The 16,613-nt window shown below is 44.6% G+C and overlaps 1 protein-coding gene across 2 annotated transcripts in view; it reads right to left on the reverse strand.

The window, feature by feature from the left end:
• LOC119955516 (nuclear receptor subfamily 6 group A member 1-like) overlaps positions 1-16,613 on the reverse strand; it is a 592,263-nt gene that overhangs the window by 68,257 nt on the left and 507,393 nt on the right. For both annotated transcript variants that reach the window (XM_038781784.1, XM_038781786.1), the window contains one exon: positions 828-1,082. In XM_038781784.1, coding sequence (XP_038637712.1) covers positions 828-1,082 — 255 coding nt within the window. The remainder of the gene's footprint in view (positions 1-827; positions 1,083-16,613) is intronic.

The raw sequence follows: 16,613 nt of genomic DNA on the forward strand, positions 1-16,613 counted from the left end.
CATGTTGGCTGGGGTCTTTGCCCGGGGGGGGGGTTTGTTGGTTATATTGTTGTGTTTTTGTTGAAATTTGATGTTTAAAATGGTTAAAATTATAAATGCCTCAATGAAATATGTTCTAAAAAAAAAATTAAGTTATATTATTCTGAGCAAAGGTCCAGGTCCCAGTGGCTTTTAAAAAAATATTAGGATTGAGCATGTGGGGAGTGTGTGCTCTCCCTTAACATTGAAAATCCTATACATTCATCAAGAATCCAACACATAGAACCATACAATTCCTGATGTGCAGAAGGAAGCCATTTGGCCCATCGAGTCTGCACTGACCCTCTGAAAGAGCATCCTACCTAGGTTCACTCCCAAGCCCTATCCCCATAACCTCACCTAACCCACCCATCTTTGGACTGTGGGAGGAAACCGGAGAACCTGGAGGAAACCCACAGAAACACAGGGAGAAAGTGTAAACTCCACACAGGTTGGAATTGTACCCGGATCCCTGGCTCTGTGAGACAACAGTGCTAACCACTGTGCCACCATGCCCCCCACATCTAATGGACTGCCCAACAATTTTTAAACCTGGTTTCACACCATACTAAACTATACAACATCCAATTTGAAGCCCATGTGATATGAGTTGACTGTCGAGATGGTGTTGAGCCATTTAGCTTTATTGTGCTTGGGATAACAAATTGCAACCAGGCTCTGATTACAATGCCACTTTTACACTGATGCAAGCCCAAATCAGTTCACATGGATACAAAAATGGCGACATAACTGTAGTCTAAAATAAATATTAATTGTGCAAAATAAGGATTCTATGCCATTTGTCTCACCTTTGAAGTTCATCATCAGATGGCGCATACTTTGAAGTCACATCAGCAAGATCTCCAAAAATCTGTCGGTCATAGACAGTGAGGGAAGATAGGAGGATGAGCTCTTGCCAGGTGGAGCTCAGCAGGCAGGTGTAGTCTTTGATTGATAATTCACAGAAGAATGGCAATTTTTTGATCCAGCCAATTTGCCTGAATAGTAACTCATCTGCCAGCCGGCAAAGTAAAGCAAACAGCTCAGCCTGAGTTACCTTATATCTGTTAAAAACAAGATATTGAAATCGAAAATTACAATAATCTTTGTGAAAACACACAACTTCAACTGAATTTATTTAAATGTATCTTGAAAAATCCTTAAAAGGTTGGTTGTAAATGGTTTTGATTAAAAACATGCACAAAATAGGAAATGGACATTTCGCAAATCATGCCGACACTTTCTCAAAGGCAATTTACAATGTGCACCATTGTGGATTCTCCATAAATTATTTAAGCATTTTAGAGAGGTAAATGATCACAAAAAGGTCATCATAAAAAAATCCTAAAGCACTTTGCACCCCTTCTGGACTCGACACCAATTTAACAATTTCAGATTGTAATCTTTGTTGCCACTCCCTTCTTCCCATATTGTCCCATTTTCTTTGCAGGTTTCAGTATTAGCCGCGTCATTCTTGTTTTTGCTTTTGGATGGCAGCTATTCATTATTCTGCCATTTGCACCTCCTCTAGGCCCATCTTTTGTTTCTTCACTTGTTCCATTCCCACTCCCTTTGGCTATTTCCACCAATTCTTTTGTCATTTAATGTGTTTCCTGTCACAGACCTTTTCTTTAATTTTTTTCTGCTCCCACCATTTCATCTCCTTAAAAGATATTACATTTCTGACTTTTCCAGTCACAATCTTTTTCTGCTCCCACCATTTCATCTCCTTAAAAGATATTATATTTCTGACTTTTCCCAGTCACAATCTGAAATGTTAACTGTTTCTCTCTGCACAAATGCTGCGAGGCCCAAGTATTTTTAGCATTTTCTATTTATATTTTATAAAAGAAATGACATTGTTGAAACCTATTATTTATCAAATTATTGAAAAAAAATATAATGTTCATTGGAATAATTCAGCAGTTATGCTTGCAAATTTCCCTTAAATGATATTTTCAGAACAAGAAATATTTCTAATATTTGTCCAGAATAATAATAATAACTATTATTATTAAGATATGTGTCTAATATTCTTTCAAAAAGCAGTTAACCAGACACATCCTCAAATCCCTACAGGATCTTGCCATCTCCATATAATCAATCTTCTCCTCTCCTATTTTTACTTGCACATATTGTCATGTGAGAGTACCTTTAACAAATGGATGTTTAAGCAATGTACCTTTAAGAAATGAAGCAGCTCACATTACTGAAGTGACATCAGAGGGTGGGGGTAGCTGAGTTGAGCTCACTTTTGCTTTTTGGGAGTTTGAGTTTCAGTTTGAGAGAGCAGCTGAAAAGTGCCTGGCTGGTTTGCTGAGAGCAGAAGATGTGCAGGTTAGGTGGATTGGCCATGCTAAATTGCCCCGAATTGGAAAAAAAAATAATTGGGTACTTTAAATTTATAAAAAAAAGTGAAGGAAGAGTACTCCGTGATTGTGATATCAGATCATGTGCTACACTGGTTGTATGTGGCCTTGGAATAAGGACCGGCCCAGAGGCCGGTGTGGAGGATGGATGTGAGCTTGTTGGCGGACCCAAACGTTTGCATCAAGATGTGGAGGGTGATGGAGGAGTAGGTGGAGTTTAATTAAAATGGATTGATCTCGTCGTCGGTGGTTTGGGAGGCAATGAAGGTAGTAAGGGAGGATGGTCATCGCATTGAAGGTGAAGGTAGATAGGGAAGTGCAGGGGGAGCAGCAGCAGCTAATAGAGAAGATTTTGGAGGTGGATGGAAGATACGCGGGGGATCCGGAACCGGGGCTGTGATGAGGCGGAAGGAGTTGCAGGCAAAGTTTGTCCGTCTGTCTCCAGGCAGGGCAGCTTGGCAGTAAAGACGAGCACACGGGGCTGTGTATGAATATGGTGACAAGGCCAGTCAACTGTTGGCGGGCCAGCTCCGTCAACTGCAAGGGAGATTGTACAGATTAGGGGCGGGACAGGAGGAGCGGTGGTGGCTCGGAGCAGGTGAATAGGGGTTTGGGGACTTTTATAGGAGTTACACAAGTCAGAGCTGCTGGAGGATGTCGGAGATTAGGAAGTTTGGAGCGACTAGAGTGGCTGGAGGTTGGGGAGGTGGAAAGGGCCGGGTTGGCAAAGCCGTTAGGGTTGGAGGAAACAAAGGTAGTGATAGGGAAGATGCAGTCACCTAAGGAGCCAGGGCTGAATGGGTTCCCAGGAGAGTTTTATAAAAAGTTTAATGACAAGTTGACGTCGCTGGCGGTGGAAATGTTTGAGGATGTGATGGCGAAGAGGGAGTTACTTGAGACTATGAGGCAGGAATCTATTTAATTGTTACTGAAAAAGACAAGGACATGGTGCAGTGTGGGTCATATAGGCCCATTTCTCTAAAAATGTGGATGCCAAGATATTGGAGAAGATACTAGCGGTTAGGCTGGAGGGGTGTCTTCCGGTGGGGCTTGCCGAATGCGGTGCTTTCTCCGGCAGAGGGGAGGGAGTTAGAGGTGGTGGTGCCGTTGGATGCAGAGAAAGCATTTGACAGAGTGGAGTGGGGTACCTCTTTACGGTACTGAAGAAGTTTGGGATTGGGCCTAATTAGGGTAAAATTGCTATACAAGGATCCGACAGCTTGCGTGCGGACGAATGAGACACAGTCGGAGTATTTTCACTATTCGGGGAATGAGGCAGGACGCCCATGTCCCCCCTCTTGTTCCTGTTGGCGATTGAGCCTTTGCCGATTGCACCGAGGGGTTTGGGCTTATGGAAGGGGATAGTGAGGGGGAGGAGGGTTGGAGTATAGGGTGCCTCCCTATGCAGATGACTTACTGCAGTATATCACCGACCTGGGGTCGTCGGTGAGGGACATAATGGGGTTGCCAGGGAAATTTGGGCGTTTTCGGGATATAAATTGAATTTAGGGAAGAATGAGAATTTATTTTTTTAAATTGAGTGTCCAATTCATTTTTCCAATTAGGGGGCAGTTTAGTGTGGCCAATTCACCTACCCTGCACATCTATGGGTTGTGGGGCAAAACCCATGCAAACACGGGGAGAATATGCAAACTTCACAAGGACAGTAACCCAGAGCCGGGATTGAACCTGGGACCTCGGCGCCGTGAGGCAGCAGTTCCACTGCGCCACCATGCTGCCTTAAGCGAGTGTTTTGTTGTGTCTCCTTCGGATGGAAGGGCAGGAATGGGGGGGTTGCCATTTAGGGTGGTGATAACTCACTTTAGGTACTTGGGGGTGCAGCTAATGGGGGATAGGGCCTGGTGGCGAAGATGAAGGAGGATTTGGGGAGGTAGGATATTCTCCGTTTGGGTGCAGGCAGTCAAAATGAATATTTTTCCACCGTTTCTGTTCTTGTTCCAGTGTCTACCGGTCTTTTTGCCAAAGGCATTTTTTCGAAGAGTGGGTAGGCTGGAATCGTTGTTTCTGTGGGCAGGGAAGGTGGCGAGGCTAAGGAAGGCGGTGCTCCAAGGGTGAGGCAATCGGGGGCATGGCGCTTCCAGATCTCTTGCACTATTCCTGGGCTGCAAATGTGTAGAAAGTGCAGGGCTGGAGGAGGGAGTCGGAATCTTTGTGGGTTTTTATGAAGGTCGGGTCCTGTTAAGGGTCGGTGTTGTGGGCACTGGCAATGGTGCCGCTGCCGCTAGCCTCAGGGAATCCAGTAGTGGTAGCCATGCTAAGGCTCTGGGGGCAATTCCGACAGCACTTCAGGGTCGAGGGTGGTGCAGACAGGAGGGAATCATGGGTTTGAGCCGGGTAAGATGGGTGAGAGGTTATGGGGATGGGAGTAGAAAGAGGTGAAAGATGAAGGATCTGTTTCTGGAGGGGTGAAGTATGGGCTGCAGCATGAGGAGCACTTTAGGTATATGCAGGTGCAGAATTTCACAAGAAAGACTTTTCCAAGTTACCCGGTGGCGCCACCCTCTTCATTGCTGGGGGGGTTTGGAGAGTGGGGTTGTCTCAACGATTTATAGTAGGATCAAGGAGGAGGATAAGAAGTCTCTGGAAATTATTAAAGCTAAGTGGGAGGACGAGTTGGGAAAGCGGCTGAGGAAGGATTATGGTGCAAAGTGCTGCAAAGGGTCAATGACTCAACCTCATGTGCGAGGTTGGGGTTGTTTCAGCTAAAACTGGTGTATAGGGCACTTGATGAAGACGAGGATGTGCCTGTTGTTTGAGGGGGTGGAGGATAGTTGTGAGCGGGGCCAGCTAACCATGTCCATATGTTCTGGTCCTGCCCAAAGTTGGAGAGATATTGAGGGTAGTTTTTAGCACCATGCCTGAGGTTCTGCATATGGAATTGGAGCCGGGTTCCTTAGAGGCCATATTCAGGGTGTCAGACCTGCTGGAGTTGTAGTCGGGAGCGGGGGGGAAAATGCCTTAGCCTCATTGATTGCTTACAGGCGGGTCCTGCTGGGATGGAGGTCAGTTTCTCCCCCTAGTGCCTTGGTGTGGCTGGGGATCTGTTGAGAGTTTTTGGCCTTGGAAAGGTAATGTTTGCTCTGAAGGGGTAGGCAGATGAGCGGTTCCACCAGAGCTGGGAGTGGTTCATTGTGCAGTTTGGAGATCTTGTCGCCACTAAGGGGTTTGGAAGGGGAGGGTGCTGTTGGGTACTGTTTGTGTAAAAATGTTAAATTGTTGAAAATGTTAAATAAAAATATATTCATATTTTTTTCATTAAATTTAGAGTACCCAATTCATTTTTTTTCAATTAAGGGGCAATTTAGTGTGGTCACTCCACCTAACCTGCACATCTTTGGATTGTGGTGGAGAAACAAACGCAAGCACGGGGAGAATGTGCAAACTCCACGGGGACAGTGACCCAGAGCCGGATCGAACCTGGGACCTTGGTGTCGTGAGACAGCAATGCTAATCACTGTGCCACCGTGCTGCCCTAATATTTTTTAAGTAAATAAACATCCTGCCCAGTTTCCTGTCTATTTTCCAATCACTCACACTTTTTCTTCCCAAGCCTTTTTTCGGACGGTTGATGGATTAATAGATTATCATAGAATTTACAGTGCAGAAGGAGGCCACTCGGCCCATCGAGTCTGTGCCAGCTCTTGGAAAGTGCACCTTACCCAAGGTCAACACCTCCACCCTATCTCCATAACCCAATAACCCCACCCAACACTATGGGCAATTTTGGACACTATAGGCAATTTATCATGGCAAATCCACCTAACCTGCACATCTTTGGACTGTGGGAGGAAACTGGAGCACCCGGAGGAAACCCTGCACACACGGGGAGGATGTGCAGACTCCACACAGACAGTGACCCAAGCCGGAATCGAACCTGGGACCCTGGAGCTGTGAAGAAATTGTGCTATCCATAATGCTATTGTGCTACCCTAATCTCAGAGTTTGTGAGAGCGGGTAAAACAACATGGGGTAGTAGGGCGTTGCTGCAGAGGAAAAGGCAGGCAGTGGGGCTAGCGATGCCGAATCTGCTGCAAAGTTATTGGGCAGCCAATGTGGAGAAGGTGAGGCAATGGTGGGGAGGAGGTTGGTCGGATTGGGTATGGTTGAAGATGACTCCTGTAAGGAGTGAGGTCTGAAGCCCTGCTTCCGTTTGCCCCGGGGAAATATTCTATTAGCCTGGTGGTGGTCTCTTTGCTAAAGATTTGGAACCAGCTGAGCACCTTAACCAGGCATGGCAGCATGGATGGGGACGTACAAATCTTCTGAGCCTGGAGAAGATTAGGTTTTCCCTGGGGGAGGGTGGGGGGAAATGAGGGTCAGACGAAGAGTTCTGCGCGGTATGGTATCCGTTCTTATCCATTTGAGGAATTGTTCATCACCGGGGGGGGGGGGGGGGGGGGGGGGGAATGATGAATACAATAAAAGAGGGAAAATTTGTACAAACTGTGTATATTAATGGTATGTGTGCATGTTATCTGTAACTATGACTGGTTTGAGTTTGGAATAAAATACATTTTTTTGAAATGAAGGCCAATGTACCATTTGCCTTCTTTACTGCCTGCTGTACTTTCAGTGACTGATGCACGACACCGAGGTCTCGCTGAGTATCCACCTCTCTCAATTTACGTTCATTCAACTAATAATCTGCCTTCCTATTTTTGCTATAACCTTACTTTCATCCACATTATACTGCATCTGCCATGCATATGCCCACTCACTCAGCCTGTCCAAATCACACTGAAGCATCTCTGCATCCTCACAGTTTACCCTCCAACCCAACTTTGCAAATTTGGAGAAAAAACATTTAGTTTCCTTGTCCAAATCATTAACATATAATGTGAACATTTGGGGTCCGAGCCCAGATCCCTGTGGTACTCCACTAGTCACTGCCAGCCGATTGGAAAAAGAACCATTTATTCCAACATTTTGTTTCCTGTCTGCTAACCAGCTTTCTATCCAGCTCAAGATATCAGATGCACTTTAACTTTACATAGTAATCTGCTGTGAGACCTTGACGAAAGCCGAAAGTCTAAATAAATCACATCCATCGGGACTCCCTGGTCAATTCTGCTAGTTGCATCTTCAAAGAATTCCAGTTCATTTGTCAAGCAAGATTTCCCTTTTGGAAATCCATGCTGACTTTGTCTGATTATACCACTGCTTTCCAATGAAACCCTTGATAATGGACTCTAGCAACTTCCCTACTACGGACATTAGGCTCACTGGTCTATAGTTCCTTATTTTCTCTCTACCTCCCTTTTTGAATAGCAGGGTTATATTAGCTAACCTCCAATCTGTAGGAACCATTCCAAATAATTTTGGAATATGACTGCCAATAGATCAACTATTTCTAGGGCTACATCCTTAAGTACTCTGGGATAAAGATTATCAGGCCCTGGAGATTTATCTGCCTTCAATCTCATTAATTTCCCCAAAACCATTTCTCTTTTAATACTAATGTCCTTCAGCTCCTCACTAAAACTTGCGTTTTCAGAACTTCCCGTACATTATTCATGTCTTCCTTTGTGAAGACAGAAGCATAGTACGAATTTAGTTCCTCAACCATTTTGTTGTTCTCCGTTATGAATTCCCCCGTTTCTGATGCAAGGGGCCTTAATTTGTTTTTATCAATTTTTTTCTCTTAACACAACTATTTACAGTCAGTTTTAATGTTCCCCACTAGCTTACTTTCATATTGTAATTCTCCTTCTTATCAATCCCTTGGTCCCCCTTTGCTGAATTTTAAACTTCCCAATCCTCAGGTTTATTGCTTTTTCTTGCTAATATATATGCAGATTAAAGTCACCCATAATCACAAATGTTCCTTTATCACATGCATCTCTGATTTCACAGGCGTGATCTACCGGCTGTTCACGCTGGTGGGATATTCTGGTCCCACACCAGCGCACGGATTTCCCAGTCACTGGGAAATCCCGTTGACAACGGCGGGGTCGGAAAATCCCGCTGGCGGACTGCCTCCGCCACCCAAGAACACACAGTGAGTTGGTCGGTAAATTCCGCCCCCTGTCTAATGTTATTCCCAACATTACCAATGAAGTTTTGTGTTCTGTATACCACCCCGGCTAATGTTTTTTGCCCTGTGGTATTTCTTAAACTCAAACCTATACAGATTCCACATCATCTGTGCTAATATCTTTTCTCAATATTATATCAATGTTTTATTTAATCAACAATGCAACTCTACCACTTTCTGTCTGTTCTTTCTAAAAACTCAATAACCCTCGATGTGTAGTTCCCATCCTTGAGACGGAGTACTCAGAATAAAGACCGTTAAACATCTGAAATGCATCCAACCCCATATTTCCCTACTGAAGCAAAGAGAGGATCTAGCAAAACAAGTAGCTTCCTGAAGGTACACTGCTGTTGCTCTGGACTTTCTAGAAATAATTAAAAGAAATCACCTAATAACAAACATTTGCACCAAAATACAAATATTTATCTGCTGGTATACAGCGATACCGATAAGTAACTATTCATCTCTAAAAGTATAATTATTGATAGCCCTTTTGTATCATTGCTCACTTGGGTGATACATTACTTTACAATGACAAGACTCTGATACTATCCAGTTTATAAAAAGTCATTCTGCTGGAAAGTTAACTTACTTAGTCTAATTATTATTTTGTGAGCCAAGTGGAGCTGATTCTGAATTTTTGACCAACTGGCCAGCGGACAGCAATTGCAGCCAGCCCATTCTAGCTGTAAAGAGGCCAGAGAAATTTTAAACTCGGCTCCTATTGAAATAAAATCACCTGATACAGCTTTTTGGATTTAGAACAGTGCAAAATTAGACAGACCAAATAAAGGTAAAGTCATCATAGTCCTAAATGAACAAATACAGCTTTCCCTTTGAGGGGGAGAGCTGACTGGTGGTGAGTTGACTTGAGGGTCACCACATTTCAGGAGCAAGATTGAGAAGGCGAACCTTCATGAATAACCTCAGCTGGCATGGGAATTGTGCCCGTGCTGCTGGTCTTGCTCTGCATTATGAACCAACTGTCTAGTGAAGTAAGCTAAACTGGCCCACAAACAGACCAAATACCACGTGATCGACAGCAAGGTAAATCCGGGCATGGAGGTGGCCTGAATATCCTTTGGGTCTCTCTGTGAGCTCAGAACAATCAAATATTTTAAAATTGTTTGCTTCTAAAGCTACAAGCTAGGAGCTTTTGTATAATTTTAAACACTTTGCACTGGTTGGGGATTTCATAAATACACATTTCCAACGGCAGTTTTTACACGCCTACTTTATTGTGAGGGTCTTTGAAAAAAATTTGTAAAGGGCTAATGAGCTGCAAGAAACTTACTTAAATTAAGCTTAAGTAGTACAATTCCTGAAGGATGGTGAATGCATAATGTGCCATTCTTATTATTCAGCAAAATGTTTATGGTATTACTCACAATAAGTCAGATGAAATGATATTTTATAAAAATAGACACAATATGGTGCAGAATGTATAAATCTGTTGCGAAGATTGTCACGATATACACACAAGTATATGATGGTGCACAGACAGGCATTGATTGACACACAGGATGACCAATGAACACACAGAACACAGCAGCCAATCACCAGACAGGACACGGCCACTACTGTATAAAGCCAGAGGGCACTAGTTTTCCCACTCTCTTGGGATGCAGCCTCTGAGACAGTCAGATCCCATGAGCAACAACTAGACCATCCACCATGTGGTAGTAAGATAGTCTGGTCAGGTTAGCCTCAGGTCTCCAGTCAACTCAGCATAGTGTCAACCCACAGTTAAAGTATGTATGATAGTTAAGAGTTCAATAAAATAGAGTTGCATTTCTTCAAGTGTTGGAAGCCTGTCTCTCTCACTGCTACAGTAAATGCAGGCCTCGCAGACCCAGTTTACCCAACACATCATGGTACCAGTGAGTCATGTTAGAGTTTGACGGACCTACCTTGAGATAGTCTGCCTTTGACCAGCGATCAGCCATCCGGTAACAAGGACAGCGTCCGCCCTCCCCCGCCGCTCCGCATCGCCGGCAACCTCGGTGCAAACTGGAAGATTTTCAAGCAGAAGTTTCAGCTGTATCTTGACGCCACTGACCTCGAAGCCGCATTGGATGCCAGGAAGATTGTGTTCCAGCAGAGGCTTCAGGGTAAGGATGAACCTTTTCAGTCCTTCTTAACCCATCTCTGTATCCTCACGCAATCCTGCAACTATGGCTCCACTTCCGATTCCATGATCCGCGACCAGATCGTTTTCGGGGTCCACTTCGATTCCCTTCGCCAGCAGCTCCTTAAAGTTAAGCAGCTCACCCTTGCCATCGCCATCGAGACCTGCGTCCTACATGAGCACGCTAATAACCAGTACTCCCATATCAAAGCGGCAGAGACGGCGCGGCAAGGCCCCCACGATGCGGAGCGGGTGCAGGCCTTAAAACAGCTCCAGGGCCTGAGTCTGGATGAGGGTGGCCATTTTGCGCGCTTTTCCCAGGCTCCTGCGCATGCGCACAACGACCGAGGGGACGGTGAGGCCAACGACCGAACTGCGCAGGTGTGCACATTGTTCGACCGCACCGCGCATGCGCGGTGGCGCACGGAGCGTCCGGACGTTGGCACCATGACGTGCAACTGTGGCTCCGCCCACTTGAAGCGGCAATGTCCCACGAAATCTCGACGCTGTCTCTAGTGTGGCAAGCTTGGCCACTACGCAGCCCTGTGCAGATCTGCTCAACTGCCTAACACACAGCGATCCCAGCCGCAGTGCAGGAATGTCCGGTCAGTACAGCAACCCGTTGCAGACTCTGACATGGTTCCAGATCCCGACACCGAGGACCTCACATCCCCATTCCGGGTGGGCATCATCACCAAGCATACGATGCTTTCCTCAAAAAAGGTTAAACAACTCCCAGTGATGAGCATTGATCCGGACGACGAGTGGTGTGCCACCCTTAGGTCAACAAGGCTCGCATACGCTTCAGGCTGGACACCGGCGCTTCAGTGAACCTCATTTCAAAGTCTGACCTGGATACCATCCACGTCAAGCCGAGCATTCTTCCACCGGCCTACCAGCTTCTCGACTACAATGGCAATGCCATTGCTGCCAGTGACTCATGCCAGCTTGTGGTATCCCATAGTTTTTCAAAAGCCACCCTGCGTTTTGAAATTGTAGGGTCCAACAAAGTTTCCTTGCTCGGTGCTCAATCGAGATTCTTGCAAAATCCTGATTCTTGTGTAGCGGGTCCACACCATGTCGCCCGCTGAGGCATCAGCCTCGCTAGATGCCAACTTCAAAACCCAATTAGATGACCTCATAGCACAATACCACAGCGTCTTCGAAGGCATGGGCACACTCCCCTACAGATACAAGATACTTCTGAAACCGAATGCCACACCTGCAACCTATAACCTTTATTTTATTATAATAATAATCTTTATTAGTGTCACAAGTAGACTTACATTAACACTGCAATGAAGTTACTGTGAAAATCTCGCAGTCGCCGCAGTCTGGCGCCTGTTCGGGTACACGGAGGGAGAATTCAGAATGTCCAAGTCACCTAACATGCACGTCTTTCGGGACTTGTGGGAGGAAACCGGAGCACCCGGAGGAAACCCACGCAGACACAGAGAGATTCTGCACAGATAGTGACCCAAGCTGGGAATTGGACCTGGATCCCTGGCACTGTGAAGCAATAGTGCAAACCAGTGAAAATCCAGTCAAAGAAGCATGTTCATTGTCTCACTTTTTAGATATTTTTGTGCAGAAGCAAAATTGCAAGAATTACAACAGTGACAATTTTGTTTTTTTTTCTAAACTTAGAGTACCCAATTAATTTTTTCCATTAAGGGGCAATTTAGCGTGGCCAATCTACCTACCCTGCACATCTTTGGTTGTGGGGGCGAAACCCACGCGAACACGGAGAGAATGTGCAAACTCCACATGGACAGTGGCCCAGGGCCGGGATAAAACCTGGGACCTTGGCGCCGTGAGGCAACAGTGCTAACCACTGCACCACCGTGCTGCCCGACAGTGACAATTTCAATGTAGATTTGCATGTTTTGAAATGAATACCTGATCTTAATTAGATTTTGAAAATAAACTTTGTTTGTGTGCGATAACACAAAATAAACTTTGTATTTGTGTGCGATAACACATTTTAATATTTCATATCACAAAAACAATGAAATGATTATTTCATAATCTAAATCATGGAATTTATTATTTTATTTCAATTATTCCATAAAACAGCACAAAAGCAGTCGAGAATTCATAAAACAACATTTGAGCGATGGAGCTGTCAAAGAGCCAAATGCATTGTGGAACAAAATTCAAAATGAAGATGCATGGAAACAGGCAAGTGATTGGTGAGTATTTTTCTAATTTATCCCCTGAACTTGTGTAATTAATTGTAAGGTTTTATTAGTATTAGTAAATTTTACCATCAGTAAAAAAGTGAATTGGGAGAGTGCAGCATGGTAGCGCAGTGTGTAGCACTGCTGCCTCACGGCGCCGAGGTCCCAGGTTCGATCCCGGCTCTGGGTCACTGTCTGTGTGGAGTTTGCACGTTCTCCCTGTGCTTCCGTGGGTTCCACCCCCACAACCCAAAGATGTGCAGGCTAGGTGGATTGGCCACGCTAAATTTCCCCCTTAATTGGAAAAAGTTAATTGGGTACTAAGTGTATTGGGAGTAGTAGCTTTATTAATGATTAATTAATTGAGAAAAATAATAAATGAATTAACACAAGATGACAGGGCAGGTGATGAGTTGTAACTGTAGAATACAGGGACTTATGGCACCCATATGATTCAGGGTAAACGCATCAGAGTCAGTGATCTGTAGGCCGAGTTGCGGACACTGCGACGCATCAGGCAGGGGGGAAAGCTACTTGTCCAATTTGTACCAGGTGGTAGTCATACCCCTCAGGATAGGGCCTTCCGATTTGGTGAGTGGTCGAGACAGTAGGGTGTGACTGTGAGTAGAAAGGTATGGGGGTCCATTAAAGTGGATGAACCTCAGCTTTTACAATTGTTCAACAGGTTCAAAGTGCATGAGTCTGTACAGATGAAAGTGAGAACTGCAAAGTGGATGACCATCACCATTGTACAGGAAGCCATTAAAATTCGGGGGGAGGGAGTGGTGTTCATAGGAATGCAATGGTACTGGGGGAAAGAATCGTCAGAAGGATGTACAGTTCTCTGCAGCCAACAGCCAGTCCAGACGGCTGTCTTGCCTGTTCGGTGTAAGGGTTTGGGATGTCTGCTTCGAGCTGGAGAGGATTGTAGTGGGCGTGGGAGGATCCGTTTGTTGTGGTCCACACTGGTATCAACAACATATTTAGGTCTTGTTCTGCTTGGGGATTGAGCAGCTAGGGGCCAGCGTGAAAAGCAGAACCCCAAAGGTAAGATACATGGATTATTATCTGAGCTACGGGAAAATAGCTCAAAGACCGGTGTGGGAGAAATGGATTTCGATTTGTGAGGCACTGGCATCAGCACTGGGGAAACTGCAGCAGTACTGTTCGAATGGTCTTCATCTGAACCATGCTAGAACCAGTGTTCTGGTGAATCAAATTAACTTGAGTGGTAGAGAGGGCCTGAAAATAAATAATGGGGCGTAGGGATCATTTGAGAGGTGTGGGTTTTTAAAAAAAAATTTGTGGGATGTGGGTGTCACTGTCTGAGTCAGCATTTGTTGCCCATCCCTAATTGCCCTTGAACTGAGTGGCTTGCTAGGCCATTTCAGAGGGGGGGCAGTTAAAGTCAACAACATCGCTATGGGTCTGGAGTCACGTGTAGGCCAGACTGGGTAAGGATGGCATATTTCCTTCACTGGAGGACATTAGTGAACCAGGTGGGTTTTTAACGGCAATCGGTAATAGTTTCATGGCCATCATCAGACTTTTAATTACAGATTTTTATTGAATTTACATTTGATCATTTTCCATGGTAGTATCCGAACCCCAGACCCCACAGCATTTCCCGTGGTCTCTGGATTACTAGTCCAGTGACAATATCACTACACCACCACCTCTCACAATTTAAAGAGAAACAATTAAGTAACTGAGCAGTGTAGGGATTTAGGTAACAAAATCCAGAGCAGGAAGGGACAGAGAGCACAATTTAAGAGTGAACCAGCAGAGAAAGCCACAGTATACAGAGAAGGCAGTTAAAGTCTCTGTGTCTGAATGTACACATTCGTAACAAACACAGATAAAAATAAATATACAAATTGAGAGCCTTTCTAGAGACATGGTTGCTGGGTGATCAATGCTGGGACCTAAATATTGAAGGGTACTTGACATTTCGAAAAGATGAAATGAAATGAAATGAAAATCGCTTATTGTCATGAGTCGGCTTCAATGAAGTTTCTGTGAAAAGCCCCTAGTCGCCACATTCCGGCGCCTGTTCGGGGAGGCTGGTACGGGAATTGAACCGTGCTGCTGGCCTGCCCTAGTCTGCTTTCGAAGCCAGCGATTTAGCCGTGTGCTAAACCAGCCCCTAGCTAGGAAGCAAGGTAAAGGTGGTGGGGTAGCTCTGTTAATTAAGGATGACATTACTACAGTAGTGAGAGATTACCTTGGCTTGAAAGAGAAAAATGCAGAATCAGTTTGGGTAGAGGATAGGAGTGGGATTTTCTGGGGGACACAAAATGTGGTGAGCTGTTCGAAACTCCAAAATGGTGGGACTAGCAGATACTGCCTTTGGGAGGGACCATCAATTTCCACCCAAGAACCAGCAACGGTAGGAGCTCACTTGTGAGAGTAGTCTATAGACCCACTAAAAGTAGTTACACGGTCGGACAGGGAATACAGGGAGAAATAAACCGAGTGAAAGGTATGGCAAGAATCATAGGTAACTTTAATGTAAAGGATGATTGGGCAGTTCAGGTTGGCAGAGGTAGCCTGGAACAGTTCAGAACAATTTCTTAGAGCAATTTGTTCCAGAGCAAATCAGGAAGCAGGCTATTATAGGACCTCTCCCTGGCTCCGCTCTATCTGTGGGACACTTCTCGACCTGATACGAGTAATGAGATATAATTAATCAATAACCTCAGTAAATGAGCCTCTAAGTGGCAGCGATCATAACGTTATAAAATTTAATGTTCTTTTTCAACAGAAGTGACAGTCTAAGACAAGTGTTTTAAACCTGAATAAAGCTAATTATAAGGGTATGAAGGCAGATCTAGCAAAAGTGAATTGGGAAACTTGTTATGAAATCCATTATTTCAGTGTCTATGTGCTATGTAAGCTTGCAGTCTGTGGAAATTGTCACACTTGAAGTACAGGATGCTTCAGTGTTTATTACATTTGTTCCTGTCCAGTAACAAAGACGGCATCCTCTTTTTTGATAGGTCAACAGATCAATTCAAGGGTCAGTGAACAGTCAGTTTGAATCAGTCAGTCAGCAAGTCAGTCTCAATTCAAACAGAAGTGTCCCAAAGAATCAGCAAGAGGTCCCATAAGGAAGTCCAAAGTGAGGGATAAAGACAGGGGGCAGAAATAGATCCCAGTTACGATGAGAAAAAAAGAAAGAAGATAAATGGGCTCCAAGGTAGAGAAAAGGCTATGGGGAGCAGACTTTAAGTAAAGAGGGCCATTGGGGCAATTGTACCCCTTTGGAGCTGTGGTGTTCTGCTTGGCGCAGTCAAAGAACTGATATTGTGCTTATAAGTTGATGCTCGAGTGTACTCGGGAATCCAGGGGAACAGAATCTCGGAAGGCAAGATTAAAACCCTGCAAGGTGGACTATTGTTGAAGCCGTTCGAATTGAGCGACTTTTGGGAGAGAATTTCAAGGCAAGATTTTTAAAGGTGAAGATTGGACACCCTGATGATAGAGAGATGGAGTTTCAGTCAGATTGGTTGACTTGTGGTGTTACTGACATCTGTGTGGATCAATAAATCCATGGATTCAGTTTTGGTCGCATCTGTCATTTATTGTGTAGAGTTGGGTGTTCGACCACATTTGTTTGTTAATTCATACGTACCTCATATTTAACAAGAATGTTAGAATACAAGATAAATATTGTTAATTGTTTTATCTTTCTGACCTTTTGCAGTAATATTTACTTTTGTTTGCTCAACAATGTGGAATCGTGTGGCTTTCTTCACTTACTAAGTCTCAGATCTCAAACTTTGTCTGCTTTAAACAAAATGTTATTGGCCCCTAACTGGATCTCACTAACAGCTTAGGGTGTGACAGTGGCCAATTTGTAA

The sequence above is a fragment of the Scyliorhinus canicula genome, chromosome 21 (assembly GCF_902713615.1).
Source record: "Scyliorhinus canicula chromosome 21, sScyCan1.1, whole genome shotgun sequence".
NCBI classification, from domain to species: domain Eukaryota; kingdom Metazoa; phylum Chordata; class Chondrichthyes; order Carcharhiniformes; family Scyliorhinidae; genus Scyliorhinus; species Scyliorhinus canicula.